The sequence below is a fragment of the Artemia franciscana genome, chromosome 2 (genome assembly GCF_032884065.1).
Source record: "Artemia franciscana chromosome 2, ASM3288406v1, whole genome shotgun sequence".
NCBI classification, from domain to species: domain Eukaryota; kingdom Metazoa; phylum Arthropoda; class Branchiopoda; order Anostraca; family Artemiidae; genus Artemia; species Artemia franciscana.
Genome location: NC_088864.1, coordinates 3,047,377 through 3,062,417, shown reverse-complemented (window position 1 = coordinate 3,062,417; position 15,041 = coordinate 3,047,377). Strand labels below are relative to the sequence as shown.

Sequence of the window (15,041 nt, the reverse complement as noted above, 5' to 3'; positions counted from 1 at the left end):
CAGATTACCTTAAATTTAGTAGTTGTGAGCTATTCAAATGAAGACAGCTATACAAAATTAAGAAACATCTAAATGTCTAAAAACACTTGATTTTGATATGTTATTCAAAACTTCCAAAAATTATTTCAAGGTGTTTCAAGCGGGATAACACGAGGTTAAAATAAATTATTGTTAGTAAGAATCTTCAAGCCCGGCTTCATTTTCCAGACGCCTGGGGCTTCCGGACAGTCAAGCCAACCCTTCCGTATTTTTATGATAATTATGATAGCTAATGTCACTGTCTACCAGTGTTTCTTAGATGTCACTTTCAAATATCTATCTTTGCTTCACTGTCGCAACTGTCAATCAAAGCCAGGCTTCACCTTTCGGATTCCAGACAGCCGTTTTTGTCAAGATCTATTTTTCCTTGCGTAGCATACGCGGCGCGTTTCGAGTACAAACTACGGCTGCGGCAGTGCAGAACGTCTTCTTGCACCTTCTTACTCATATTTGAACTATGTTTTCGAACCAGTTTTACAATAGCTGTCCAGTTTATCAAGTTGCAGTTGCATTGCATTACACATTGCATACAATTCGAGAGTAGTTTACGCTAGTTTCGGAAAGTCTTTATCTTTCAGTGAACTGAACTTAGTGAACTGACGTAGTTTTTAGAGGCAAAGATTTCCGAGGCTAAAAGTTTTTTCTAGCGGAAAAACAAGAGAAACATACACTCAGATTTAAGCAATGCGTGAAGCATGTGGTCGGAAGCAGGACTATTATTCGACTCACCTAGCAAAACTAGGCAGTAAAGAGGCTTTAAAGGCACAGTAAACTTGACTAGGCAACTTTCGACCATCAAACCGGCCTGGGGGGCTTAGATAAATGTACAGGGACTTATTGTCGACAGGAACCCCCTTTTTTGTTATCTCGAAACCCCTCCTTATTGTTCCCAGAGCTAGCTGGCAGGCCCTTGCCCCTTATGCACTGTAATTATGCACTTATGTACTGTAAAAGTTCGCCTTTTTACGTGTAGACCATAGTCAAACGTCACACCGGTAAAACGGCGTGGGTTTGATTCCTAGTTGCGGCACACGAACCTTTTGATTTTTTTCTAATAAACCAAAAATCGAAATTTTCGGAAACTGCCAGGAAACTGCAATGGTCGTAACTAGAATTTTTCTTACTCTCAATATCGACTCAGGGCACATACTTGATATGTCAGCTAGCTCCCCGAGTTAACTTTGAGTCAAGTTTACTGTTCCTTTACGGATGCCCACCTTTTTTTTTTTATCCAAATCACTGGTTTATTAGAGATCATTTTCTATTGTACTACAGATCATTTTCGCAAAAAATAAGAATGACTCTTGAATCAGTCGCAAAAATCTATTTCCTCTTCCTCATTTTGATCGACACCAGCTGTGTTGCTACAAATGAGATTTACTTTCGTGGATCTCAATGCTCCCTTCCACTTATAGAATGAAAGACGAAGACTGTCATCTATTTTCCAGGAGTTGCTGCTTCCAGCATCGGCGGAGCGTCTGATCACATATTGCTTTGCAAACATCAGTGCACTCACAGTTTCAGTTTGGAGACGATTTCTAATTTTTGTTTTCAAATTGTTCAAAATAGAAAATTGCCTTTCTGCGCTTGCGCTGGAATGAGGAAAAGTACACAATGTCAACATGAACTTGGAAATTTCCAAATATACTGGCCTAGATATGCAGTCCTTGACGTCACTCAGCTGCTTCCAAAAGATTCCAGGATCATCACTGGGTTCAAATTTCGGGAGATCCTCTTTACTGTCGGCCAGCTTAGTCAACTGAACTTCCAGCTTATCTAGTAGAGTGTCACTTTCACCTTCACTGTCGCCAAGCACGTTCGGGAAACGGATCATGAGTGGAACAATAGTATCCACTTTTCCAGAAACGGCCACGGTAGGATCTATGCAACAAAGGTTCACCAATGTTTCATCTTTGTAATCAATTCTTGTTGATACCTGCAAGCACATTTTGACAAGAAAGCTCAAACAGTTTGTATGGATTGTTAGCACTTGCTGACTATTCAGCTGACCTGCGCTAGACAATGTAGCGATATAGTTCAGGGTGTTCGACCCAAGCTTGAGCTTCTCCAGTTTTAGGAAATTTGGTGGAATTAGTTTCACCCTGAATGGATCTCCTGCGATTGCTATTGCTTCTTTTGCCACAAAGCATCTCAAAAGACCAAGATAAGTCACTCTGGAACTCTGCAAGAGCCTATGAATGCAAGTTTTACTGCTCTGGAACTCTATATTCAGTTCGTTTACCTTTTCAAGGACAAAGGCAATAAAGTACAGGTAACCTTTAATCTTTGGGTCCTTCATACAAGCCAAAATCCGACTTGCCTTTCCTTTCGAAGATTTATCTCCTGTTGCATCACCTTCTTTTGCGAAGAACCGCATCAGTGCACTCCACTGTTCTAGGATTCTCTTGACAGAAGCTTCCAATGATAGCCATCTTGTGTTTGCCACTTGAAGTAGGCGATGGCTCTCTACACGTGCAAATTCTTGACACTTTTTCAACTCGTCCTGGCGCTTTGGGGTGCTTGCAATATAGTTTACAATGTCGTGGATGAATACTTCCCAAACCCTCCCGTAGCTTTTTGGCGGCGTATGTTGCACGTAACGCGAGCGAGTGACTTGTACAACCAAGAATGAACAAATTTGGTACTTCCTCTTTAAGCAGCACCCCTAGTCCTTTCACAGACCCAGTATTCACACTAGCATCATCGAAGCCTATACCCATTAAATTTTGTATAGGTATACCAAGGTCCAAAAGACATTTCATAATCAGGTTCTTCTGGCCGGCACTTGACGCGTCATGCACGTCAACAAGACCCAAAAAATCTTCACAAACATTGCAATTAGCATCCACATACTTTGCAGTGATGACCAAAACTTTGGCCCATGACTTGTCCGTAGATTCATCTACAATAATGGCGAACTTGTTATTCCTTAACTAATTTGCAAGCTGCACTTTTTCCTCTGTGGCAGGAACATTCTTGATTATTCCAGTTGTCTTGGTTCTCGACGAGGCTAATGCTTGGCAAACAGCATCATTTGGGAAACATGATTTCAAGACTTGTAGCAATGAGTCAGTTTTTCTTATAGAAATATCCTCTTTAGCAACCAAACCTGTCAGGCGTAACTCAGCATCTTTAACTGAATCGTCAAAAAGCTGCTCCTTCTGCACTTCCGGTTTTTGCACAAAATGATCAACAGGCACTGTGCGTTTCATAGCCTGCACGTTTTGCTTGTGAAATGTAGACTTGACATGTCTTTTGACATTGTAGATACTTCCTCGAATATCTTTCTTGCATAAATTACAATGAGCATGCTGACTGTTCATATCAGATTTACTGATAAACCCGCCTAGTTCAGGATCCATTTTCCACTTATCACAGAATTTATTTGAAAAAGGATGCTAGAACTTTCAGCTTCCAATTAAATGAGGCCCCTATGAAATTTCTGCACTCACCTGTTTCTTTGACTCTGGGAATAAACTTTAAATAATACATTGAAGGTATAAGAATCTTTACCATGGCAATACTAGAGCATAGCCGCTAATTTCAAATTAAGTTGATACAATTGCTGCATTTATGAAACAAGAGCAAGATTTTAGCAGGTTGATTTTCAGTGCATGTGATTTTTGCATTTTCATTTCCTCTCTCAGTAATTTAATTCTCTCTTTAATCTTCCAGTTCCAAAATTTGTATACATTTTTTCTTATTATTGTCATTTTTTGGATTTAAATAAGCTGGTAAACTCACAGGACAGAGTTGCAAGGTTATCTATATTTTTAGTTAATTCAGAAATTGAGCAGGTGAATTGGCTGTACTGAATGACAGACATTTTGCATTTTTGAAATTTCAGCATTTTGAAAATTGAAGCATTTTGAAATTTCTGCAGTTTTTATGTAGTTTATTCTCATTGTCTTTCAACTTATCTTTTTATTAATTGTATTCTTATCATTTATTTACCTGAAATAATGAGCTGTTAAAACTAAAGTACTTTGATTGTAATAATAGTGATACTTTATCTAATGTGTCTGAAGTTACTCCTTCCCCTCCATATCATTTCTATTCTTCAGGTTTTTTTTTAATAAAAAAAGGAGTTTGCAAAGAAATTAGGTTGAGTAGACCTTTTCTACTTGAAGAAAAAATTTAATATAGATGGTGTCCCACTCCAAGTGGTATCTTAACAAGTTATGAGAAGTGTCAATGAGCAAGGGGTATGGGACTTCCCCCTTCAAGATTTGGAAAACTCTTTTGGGGGGGAATTTTACTGAAAAATGTGGTCTCCATGGTTTTCTATAAAAAAAACAAATAAAATTATCTCTTAGATTTTTGTAGATATATTGTGTCCCATCCCCCTATTTTTTGTGAAGTTATTCCAATGCGCTAGAGGCATTGTGAGGGTCTAAATCCTTTCATACTGCATAAATTAGAACCAACAAAACTTAAACTATTGCAGTAAGCTGTCAGTAAGTCTCACCTGTCTACCTCCATTAAAATCCTCACCTCAAGCACAATTTGAAATTGGCGCCAAGCGAGTTTTCTTGTCCTGAGGAAAAACCAAGTTGCTTCAACAGAAGTTGAAATTCCCACTTAAGAGAACTTATCAAACTAGAAAGCTCAGCAGAAGATCCTCCTCCAGTCTTTTTAAATCCCCTCACTTGCTGACACTGGTCCTAATATTTTTTTCCCCGAAAATTGTAGCACTAAGGTGCTACATTTTTCCAGACTTTCCGAAATAGTGCTACATTTTACCCTGATCGTGCTACGGTACTACATAGGCGAAAATAGTGCTACAATTAGCACTATAGTGCTACAGGTGGCAACCCTGAGACTGAAGGTGATAACCTGCCGATGAATGTTATGCGTACTTCCTGGCAACAGGAAAGTGGATCCATGGATATTTTCTTTTCCGGTTTGAAGACGATACGTCTCCGCTTGGCCGATTATATCTCATTAGTATCTAGCAATTTATCTCAATAAAAAGTTGATATCTTTGCTGAAGTCGATAGTCATTCTAACCCTCGATTAAGCCGTCCATGCTGTGGCTCAAAGCCTCTTTCCTACCATTATGGCTATTACTCACCATTGTATTGAAGACACGTAAGACGATTAATATATCCTTTTTGGGTATTTGGTCAGTGACATTCTGCAGCCGGAAGTAGAATTGACCACAATCCTCTTCGGTTTGAGCAGAATTTGGACTGTATGTTTGTACGACTGAGATATTCTCAATGTATCCTTTCAGACAGATTATCACAGTTTCTCACAATATTGAAGTGAAATAGACCAGTGACGGTGTAACGGTTGGAGAGAGATTGAAGGTGACAGCCTGCCGATGAATGTTATACGTACTTTCTGGTAACAGGAAAGGGGATCAATGGATATTTTCTTCTTCGGTTCGAAGACCATAGATCTCCGCTTTGCCGACTATATCCCATTAGTATCTAGTAATTTATCTCAATAAAAATCCATTTGCCCTGGTTTAGCTAAAGTTTAGGTATTGAATGCACACATATTGAAATAAATTTTCATTGTTATTATAGTATCGTGCCACGTGAGAGTGGATTTAGGCCTTTGAGGATCGTCAGTATTTTGCATACACAGTAGTATATCTGGTATAATTCAAACACGAATCATTGATAACCCCGGAGCCATCAGGCTTTTGATCCTAGATGATAATTCATATTTGAAAGTGGAAGGGTTCTTGGCTGAATCATTGACTGTAGGAAGTCACACCATTCTGTTAGTTGACAAAAAAAACTTTTTCTCACGTCTGGATCGTCTACGCTTTCAAAGTTGTCCTCCTGTGGGATCTTTCCACGATAGTATTCTGCAGTTCCTTACAATTTAACCCATTGCGTAGGCACGATTTCTACAAACGAGGATTTTTCCATGTCCAAAGGGCCCTAAAAAGTCACATTAGAGAGTCTCTACTCCTCCTATGCCTATATTCACAATCCTCTGGCAGTGTCACCCCCGTTTCTATTATGCATGCTTGTGGACTGGGTCCCCTTTGGTCCATTTCTCCGCATGTAGGTATCCACAGCCAAAATATCCCATGTGATGCATATCTGTAGGACATTCCCTTATCTGCAACCTGAAGATCTACTCACAGTTAAACATATTATGAATTTTTACTTTTTTTTTTACAGTTTTCTTGCACATTTTGATGGCTTACTTATTTTCTTTGGTTATGATTTTCTATTTTTTTTAGATTTTAAGGGTTTTTTTCGTGTTTATTTTGAGTTTTCTGATCAGCCACTATCACTTTTTTTTTAAATTAAAATATTTTTACAATTATTTTTTAGGCTAAATTTTCTGAAAAAAAAAATCAAGCTCTGATGTATTTCCTCATGATATTCAATTAGACCTTAAATTATACTTTATCTTTACGATACTATGATTATAATTACGACATAAGTATGATTACGGTAAGTTACATGAGTACATTTAGTGTGGGTATGGGAAACTATGGATATGAGTAAACAAAAAGTATGGGTAACTTACAAGAGTGAAAACTGACAATAGTGTTGACACAAAAACCTCAATGCTATCTATTGTTTGGCCATATTTGAATTTTTTTGTGCAATAATAAGAATAATTAATTTCGTCTGGGAAGCTAGTAGAACCATTGTTGTGAACTCAGTTCCTGACAGAAAAACGATTACGAAGCTTAAAAAATGCCAAGTGTTCCCACATCCTAGATGGCATTGATAGTTTTCTTTGCTGATTCTAGCGACTTTCCCTTATTACACCTTAACATAGGTTTAGTATAACATTTCCGTCTTTATTAAAAAAGATAAGAGCGAATCAGAATAATACTATTCAATTTCTGACATTTCGGTCACTACATGAATCGGATTGCGACGACATGAGTTTACCGATTCCTTTCTATCTCCCACAAAGAGGTCACAGCGGCACTTCACTCTAGAAATCATAATTAACACCTCAGTTGCTACTTTTAAGTAGGTTTTGTTGAAATATTACCATTTATTTTTACAGTTAACCTGGTAACTTGAACTATGGAGCCCCTCCCATCAACACCTTTTTTATTCTGATCCTCTGAAAAACCAAAGAACACCAGCTGTTACCCCTTACTAAACTTTTATTAAAGATAAAAACCGACAGCCCTCTCCTGATAAATGTCCTGGTGACAAAAACTTAGGGACCAGTTTACCATACAGATGAAAAAAATGACACGCGTATAGAAAACCTCCTCCCTACCACCCAAATATGACATGGATCGAGCCTAATCTTGTCTGGAGCCAGAACTTTAAATATATTCATATTTCCATAGTATCTAGTTTAAATAGAAAATGAAAAAATGAAAAAAAGATCGAATTCAGAAATTCAAGAATGGCATTTTAGAAATATAGTAGCAATTTATACCGCAGTATCAGGTGCTATTCCGTGTTCTATACGAGTGTGACACAACAGTCCCACAGCAAAAGTAGTATTGCCACTTTGCAAAACAGTAATGTAACCTACAATCTTCCGATTTTGTTTTTGTTTCCAATTTCTTAAGAATACTTATTTCAAAGCTTTCAAATGTGGATAGGATGCATAAAAACTGCTGGTTGACCCCCCGCAAGATCCTCAATTAACAGGAAAAGTACAAAAACATGGCTGAGTAGTGGAATTGGTTAAGCATTAAACTCTATTTATGTAGGCTACATATTAAAGATTATTTTTAAAAAAGTTTTCAAGCACCGCTTGCATTTGTGGTAATTTCTATTCGTTTTAATTTCGCCTTAATTATTCATTTTAAAATATGTTCGTTTTAGTTACATTTATTCATTAACAGCAATTTCTGCTTGTTTTAAGTTTGACTTGCTATATGAATGTTTAATTAACATAGCAATAGTAGTTTTAATTAATACAACCATAAATGATTGTCAAAATAGCAATATTTTTAATAAATATCAGATTAAGTTTGGATTTGGCTATTTACTTTGGCTTGAAACGCTGCTTTTGGAAAACATTTTATATTAATCTGTTCTGCTGTTCTAATTGACTAGTTTTATTATGGGCTTATTGCAGGAATACTTTAAAAGTTTTTTTCAGGTTTTTTGTTTAAAAACTAGAATGCTACACTACAATTAAAATTTTAGCCTATTCAGACAAAATTTTCGATCAGCCGTAGTTCTGCGCATAGTAATAGTTTTATACTTAAATTTGGGGAGTGTAATTTCTATGTTATATGGGGCTTAAGCCATTTGAATCCATCCTACAGCTGACCTTGAGAATAGAGGTATATGAATTTATCCTTTATTAAAAGCACCTTTTCATGTTGGACGTCATGAATCAGTGTAACCATGATATTACGATAAATTGTGGTAAATTGATCTATTTTAAATAAATATTCTTGGATCAATAAGGAAACAGAGTTGCGTTAGATATATCAAAAACATTATGCTTTCGGTGAAATAGCTACTATAAAGTTCATACCTCGTGTTTATTCCTTGATCATAAGAAATAAACTTAAAAACAACAGCCTTAGCTCTATTTACTTGACTCTTGATGCTAATATTTTGACTTTTTCTTTTGTTCAATTTAAGGGTCAACTTTCAATTTGATGTTTAATCCTATTTTAACCTTACGACATGTGTAGATTGCTCAATTAATAATAAGACGTTTATCTACCAATTGGTACTTCTGCGACTTCTCGAGAATCATTGCTTTCTGATCAATGAGATGCGCAACGCCCTACCATTTCTTTGCTTCTAATAGAAAACAAAATATCTCAGCGTCTCCAGTAAGCTGTTTGTCTGTGACAGCAGAACATGGAGAGAGAAAGCTCCCCTTACTTAAAGTAGCTTGAACAATGAGTGACGCTGGCTAGAGTAAAAACATGAAACTCCAAAATTTGGCAGCGTTCCAAGATAAAGCTGTGTTATATAGTTCTGTTCTTGCCTTTGTTCTGTACTTAAATACTTTGAACGCGGACTTTGTCTATGATGACAGGTACAGATCATCCTTTTATTAGTAAAATTGTGAGGCTATGCATTAGCATCTACAGCATGTTAGTGTTGTTAAATGTTAGTATATACACTCTTGTAAGCTCGTTCCAAATTGGGAAAATCTTCTAAAATGTCTACAAAGATTGGCTTAAACTTGGAACTAAGTTCTATGCAAGAAACGCGGATTTGCCTTATTTCAATGGCAAATTTGCCATCGAAGCTGTACAGCGTAAAGAATCAAAACAGACAGCGTAAAGAATCAAAACAGAGAATCAAACGGAGAATTTAACAGCGTAAAGAATCAAAACAGACAGCGTAAAGAATCAAAACAGAGAATCAAACCGAGAATTTAACAGCGTAAAGAATCAAAACAGAGATTGGAATTATTCTTTCTAATAATTAAATAAAAAAAAAACTAGTTTTTTTAACTGAAAGTAAGGAGCGACATTAAAACTTAAAACGACCAGAAATTACTTCGTATATGAAAGAGGCTGCTTCCTCATCAACGCCTCGCTCTTTACGCTAAAGTTTGACTCTTTCTCTCAATTCTTCTTTTTAAAACAGTAAAAAATTTTAGCGTAAAGAGCGGGGCGTTGACGAGGAAGCAGCCTCTTTCATATACGAAGTAATTTCTGGTCGTTTTAAGTTTTAATGTCGCTCCTTACTTTCAGTTAAAAAAACTTGTTTTTTATTATTTAATTTCTGGACGTTTTTGAATCAATGCATGTTTTGATTTTGGCTCTCCGCAGAGGAATAATTAAAACAAAATTTGCATTTTTTTTTTTTGGCTAAATGGCTTTCTCATAATTTTGATCGAATGATTTTGAGAAAAAAAGAGCGGGGGAGGAAGCCTAGTTGCCCTCCGGTTTTTTTGGTTAATTAAAAAGGCAACTAGAATTTTTGATTTTTTACGAATATTTTTATTAGTAAAAGATTTACGTAACTTATAAATTAGCTTAAGTAAAGAACTTTTGTATTCTTATATTTTTATTACATATATGAGGGGGTTCCCCCCTTGTCAGATCCTCGCTCTTTACATTAAAGCTTAAATTTTGTCCCAATTCATTAAGAATGACCCCAGAATCACAAAAGCTGTAGAATAAATAGTTGAAATTACTAAAAATACTTTAGCATAAAGAGCGAGGTATTAGGAGGAGGTGAGTCCCTCAAATGGGTAATAATTTCTGTTTGTTTTAAGTTTTAATGCTGCTCCTTACTTCCAGCTGAAAGAACTTTTTCATATTTATTTTTTCATTTTTTTTTAAATAATGCAAGTAAATCCTGCGCTCCCTTCATGGAGATTTTCTTCCGCCATGACAAACTATCGATGGAAAGTTCCCCCAGCATATCCCCCTCTTCTCAACCCCTCCCCCAACCAGAAAAATCCTCCTGAAAACGCCTGTACGCTTCCCAATAACCATTACTATATGTAAGCACTGGTCAAAGTTTGTAACTTGTTGCCCCTCCCACGGGGACTGTGGGGTAGTAAATCGTCCCCAAAGACATAGTTATAAGGTTTTTCGACTACGCTGAATAAAATGGCTATCTCAGAATTTTGATTTGTTGACTTTGGTAAAATAATTAGCTTGGGAGGGGGCCTAGGTGCCCTCCAATTTTTTTGGTAACTTAAAAAGGGCACTAGAACTTTTCATTTCCGTTAAAATGAGCCCTCTTGCAACATTCTAGGACAACTGGGTCGATACGATCACCCCTGGGAAAAAGAAAAAAAAACAACAAAAAAACAAAAAAAACAAAAAAACACATAAACACGCATCCGTGATCTGCCTTCTGGCAAAAAATACAAAATTCCACATTTTTGTAGATAGGAGCTTGAAACTTCTACAGTAGGGTTCTCTGATACGGTGAATCTGATGGTGTGATTTTCGTAAAGATTCTATGACTTCTAGGGGGCGTTTCCCCTATTTTCTAAAATAACGCAAATTTTCTCAGGCTCGTAACTTTTGATAGGTAAGATTAAACTTGATGAAACTTATATATTTAAAATCAGCATTAAAATGCGATTCTTTTGATGTATTTATTATTATTAAAGTTCCTTTTTTTAGAGTTTTGGTTACTATTGAGCCGGATCGCTCCTTACTACAGTTCGTTACCACGAACTGTTTGATAAATAACTTTGGTAATGATAGTAGAAATGACTGTAAATAATATCTGGACAAAAACACATTGCAAGTCTACGTGCCAGCATGTTAATAGCCTGTTAAATGTCATGTATGTAATATGTCTTATATTTTACATATGCTTATCGTTATATGTTCCTCTTTTTTCATCTAAACTAGGGGGAATCGGCACCAGTCGCGGCGCTGGACTTGATTAAAATACCCACTGTAACGATTGTTGTAACGATTTAACCAAAACTAAAAGTTAAATAATTTTGTTTCAAAATATGGCGGCTGTTTTATACAGGTTACAGGCAGTTTCAAGCCTTGATAGGCTCCCAGTACATTGAAGATGATCGATGATCCATCTGGACAGTGTATTTGGACCAATTGGTTGTTTCCCTGAAAGTCTGTTACAAAGAAGTACTACTCCAGTCTAAAGAGTATGGGTAACTTATAAGTGTCAAACTGGTGCTAAAATAAGGTAAAGGACGAGGCACTGGACCCCTAGAACCTAAACCGGCGGTGCCGATCTCCATTTCAAGGCCCTTCACAGGAAGTGCAATGGAGGATGAGGGTCAGCTCTTCTGTGCTTTCGCACACCCTTCCTGCTTACCTTCCCCACATATCTCCAGGCACTCCTTTAAAGCTGGGTTGAAACTGCCTGAGCTTACATAGTCATGACACTGTCCCCCTTCCCAAACAAAATATTCGGTGCTAGCATCGACAACAAGACTATCAACACCATCTAGCATTTGGATTTTTTCAGTTTGATAATAAGAATAATTAATTTAATTAATGTAATTGGTATATTTAGATCAGCAATAGAGTCTACTCTAAGTTCCTGACAGGAAAACGATTGCAAAGCAAAAACTAATGCCAATTGTTGCCAAACGCTGGATGGCGTTGATAGTTTTTTTTTCTGTTGACACTAGCAACATATTCCACTCTTATAATTTACCTCTACTCCTTATAAATTGGTGCCCGCCTGTAGGAAGAATTACCGACTACTAATGTAATAATTATCACATCATATAAAAATCTATATGTACACCTGGAGACCGCTCTAAATGGGTACCTGGAGAAATCTGGGGAAGGTTAGCGGAAAGGGTGTACGAAAGCAAAGGATGGCTGGCCCCACCCCCCCATTGCACTTCCTCGCTGAAGGGTCTTGAGACGGAGATCGGCACCGCCGGTTTGGACTTTAAGAGTCTAGTGTCGTATTCTTTATCTTTTCTTTGCCATATAAAAATCCTTAGATTTACATTTTACGCCCGAACCATATTATACTGTCACACCTTTTGATATGAAGCCCAAAATTCATGAATCTCATGTGTTTTTCCTTGAATTCAATGTCAAATTTGAAGTGCAAAAATCAAGTTTTTAAAATGACAAGAAATTTTCTTAAATAGCTGGGAGTAAATTTGCTCCCACCTACTGCATGCTATTAGCACTTGTTTTTTTTTTTTCGTTTTATCTTTCAGATGGGAAAACTGCTGTTCCAAGTGCTTCGTATTTTCTGTTTTTAAAGAATGGTTCCTTACGTCTTAACCTTGTCCCATATTCTTCCTTCGGAAAAAAGCTTGGTCAGAAACGCTTGAGTATATGAGAGGTATGTTGTACCTCCGTTTTTTAGAACGTAACGGCAATCCCTCACACGACCAAGGGTTTATCGCCATCAACAAACCAATAAACAAAGGGGATTTTTTACCAGTTGAAAAAAGCAAAGCGAAAGACAAAACGGATATTTCAGCATGGACCTCCGCCATTAGCTCATCATGTCCTATTTCATAGTCTTTGTTTTGTACTTCTTGCTGTTCCCAATAATTTGTTTATTTTGTGCTAGAAATTCAAGACAACAAGATAGAAAAGAATTCGAAGTTCTATCACCTCTCGATGTGACTTTCTGATGCTGTTTTCAAATATAAGCATACAGAAAAACACTGATGTGATCAAGATCTTTGAATTAAATTTTTTGAAATATCTCTACGATCTCACAGCTTGCTCATCGGTGGGAGGTAGATGGCTTGTTCTTTTCTCATAGCCCCCCCCCCCTGAATTTTGAAAAATCCTTTTTTAGTATTTGCATTGAAAATTCCCATTTTTTGATATTCTCATTTAAAAATAAGAAGAAACAAACATGCCCATCCCTGTACATTCATTAAATAAAAAAAAGTTTTTTTAACTGAAAGTAAGGAGCGACATTAAAACTTAAAACGAACAGAAAATACCCGGTATAAGCTAGGGGCTGATCCCTCTTCAACGCCCTGCTCTTTACGCTAAAGTGTGACTCTTTCTCTCAACTCTACTTTTTAAAACACTAAACACTTTAGCGTAAAGAGCAGGGCCTTGAAGAGGGAACAGCCCCTTTCATATACGGGGTATTTTCAGTTCGTTTTAAGTTTTAATGTCGCTCCTTAATTTCAGCTAAAAAAAACTTGACTTTGTTTTATTTAATTTTTGAAATTTTTTTAGTTAATCCATGTTTTGATTTTGGCTCTCCGCAGATAAATAATTAAAGCGAAATTTGCATATTTATTCATTTGGCTAAATGGCTCTCCCATAGTTTTGATCGAATGATTTTGAGAAAAAGGGAGGGGGGAAGAGCCCCAGTTGCCCACCAATTTTTTGGGTACTTAAAAAGGCAACTAGAACTTATAGTTTTTTACGAACGTTTTCATTAGTAAAATATATACGTAACTCACGAATTAGCTTACATAACAAACTTCTATCTTCGTATGTTTTTATTACGTATATGAGAGGGTTCGCCCACTCGACAATACCTCGCTCTTTACATTAAAGCTTAAATTTTGTCCCCTGAATCACAAAGGCTGTAGAATAAATAGTTGAAATTACTAAAAATACTTTAACGTAAAGAGTGAGGTATTAGGAGGAGGTGAACCCCTTATATGCGTAATATTTTCTGTTCGTTTTAAGTTTTAATGCTACTTTCAGTTGAAAAAACTTTTTCATATTTATTTTTTCATTGTTTTTTTTAAATAATGCTAGAAAAGGCTGCACCCCCTTCATGGAAATCTTCTTCTCCCATGACAAATTCCTCCATGGAAAGTTTCCCCCCCCCCCTGAAAACGTCTGTACACTTCCCAATAACCATTACTATATGCAAACACTGGTCAAAGTTTGTAACTTGCAGCCCCTCCAACGGGGACTGTGGGGGAGTGAGTTCTCCCCAAAGACATAGTTATAAGGTTTTTCGACTATGCTGAATAAAATGGCTATCTCAGAATTTTGATCCGACAACTTTGGGAAAAAAGAGCGTGGGAGGGGGCCTAGGTGTCCTCCAATTTTTTTGGTTACTTAAAAAGGGCACTAGAACTTTTTATTTCCGTTCGAATGAACCCTCTTGCAAAATTCTAGGACCACTGGATCGATACGATCACCCCTGGGAAAAAGACAAAAAAAAAAATGATAAAAATAAACATGCATCCGTGATTTGTCTTCAGGCAAAAAATACAAAATTCCACATTTTTGTAGATATGAGCTTGGAACTTTTACAGTGGGATTTCGTTAAGATTCTATGACTTTTAGGGGGTGTTTCCCACTATTTTCTAAAATAGGGCAAATTTTCTCAGGCTCGTAACTTTTGATGGGTAAGAATAAACTTGATGGAACTTAAAATCAGCGTTAAAATGTGATTCTTTGATGTAACTATTGGTATCAAAATTCCGTTTTTTAGAGTCTTGGTTACTATTAAGCCGGGTCATTCCTTACTACAGTTCGTTACAACGAACTGTTTGAAAAATACATTTATCCCCCCCTTGATCTTCGTGAAGTAACCTCACTAACTATGACTAACTTAGTTACTAGAATTTGAAGCAGAAGATTAACAGAACATATCAAGCGGGCTTTGAGGGGGAGTATGCTATACAAAGGATGGGATACCTCAGGTTTAGGATTTTCAGCCTTTAAAACT

General features: G+C 36.7%; 2 protein-coding genes across 3 annotated transcripts in view; one reads left to right on the top strand and one right to left on the bottom strand.

The window, feature by feature from the left end:
• LOC136035997 (glycogen [starch] synthase-like) overlaps positions 1 to 15,041 on the bottom strand; it is a 73,568-nt gene that overhangs the window by 56,639 nt on the left and 1,888 nt on the right. The gene's annotated exons all lie outside the window — the stretch shown is intronic.
• Positions 8,785 to 15,041, top strand: part of LOC136035983 (protein O-mannosyl-transferase Tmtc2-like) — a 213,087-nt gene continuing 206,830 nt past the window's right edge. For both annotated transcript variants that reach the window (XM_065717905.1, XM_065717889.1), the window contains exon 1: positions 8,785 to 8,994. In XM_065717905.1, the coding sequence (XP_065573977.1) occupies positions 8,882 to 8,994 (113 nt within the window). In that variant the 5' untranslated portion in view covers positions 8,785 to 8,881. The remainder of the gene's footprint in view (positions 8,995 to 15,041) is intronic.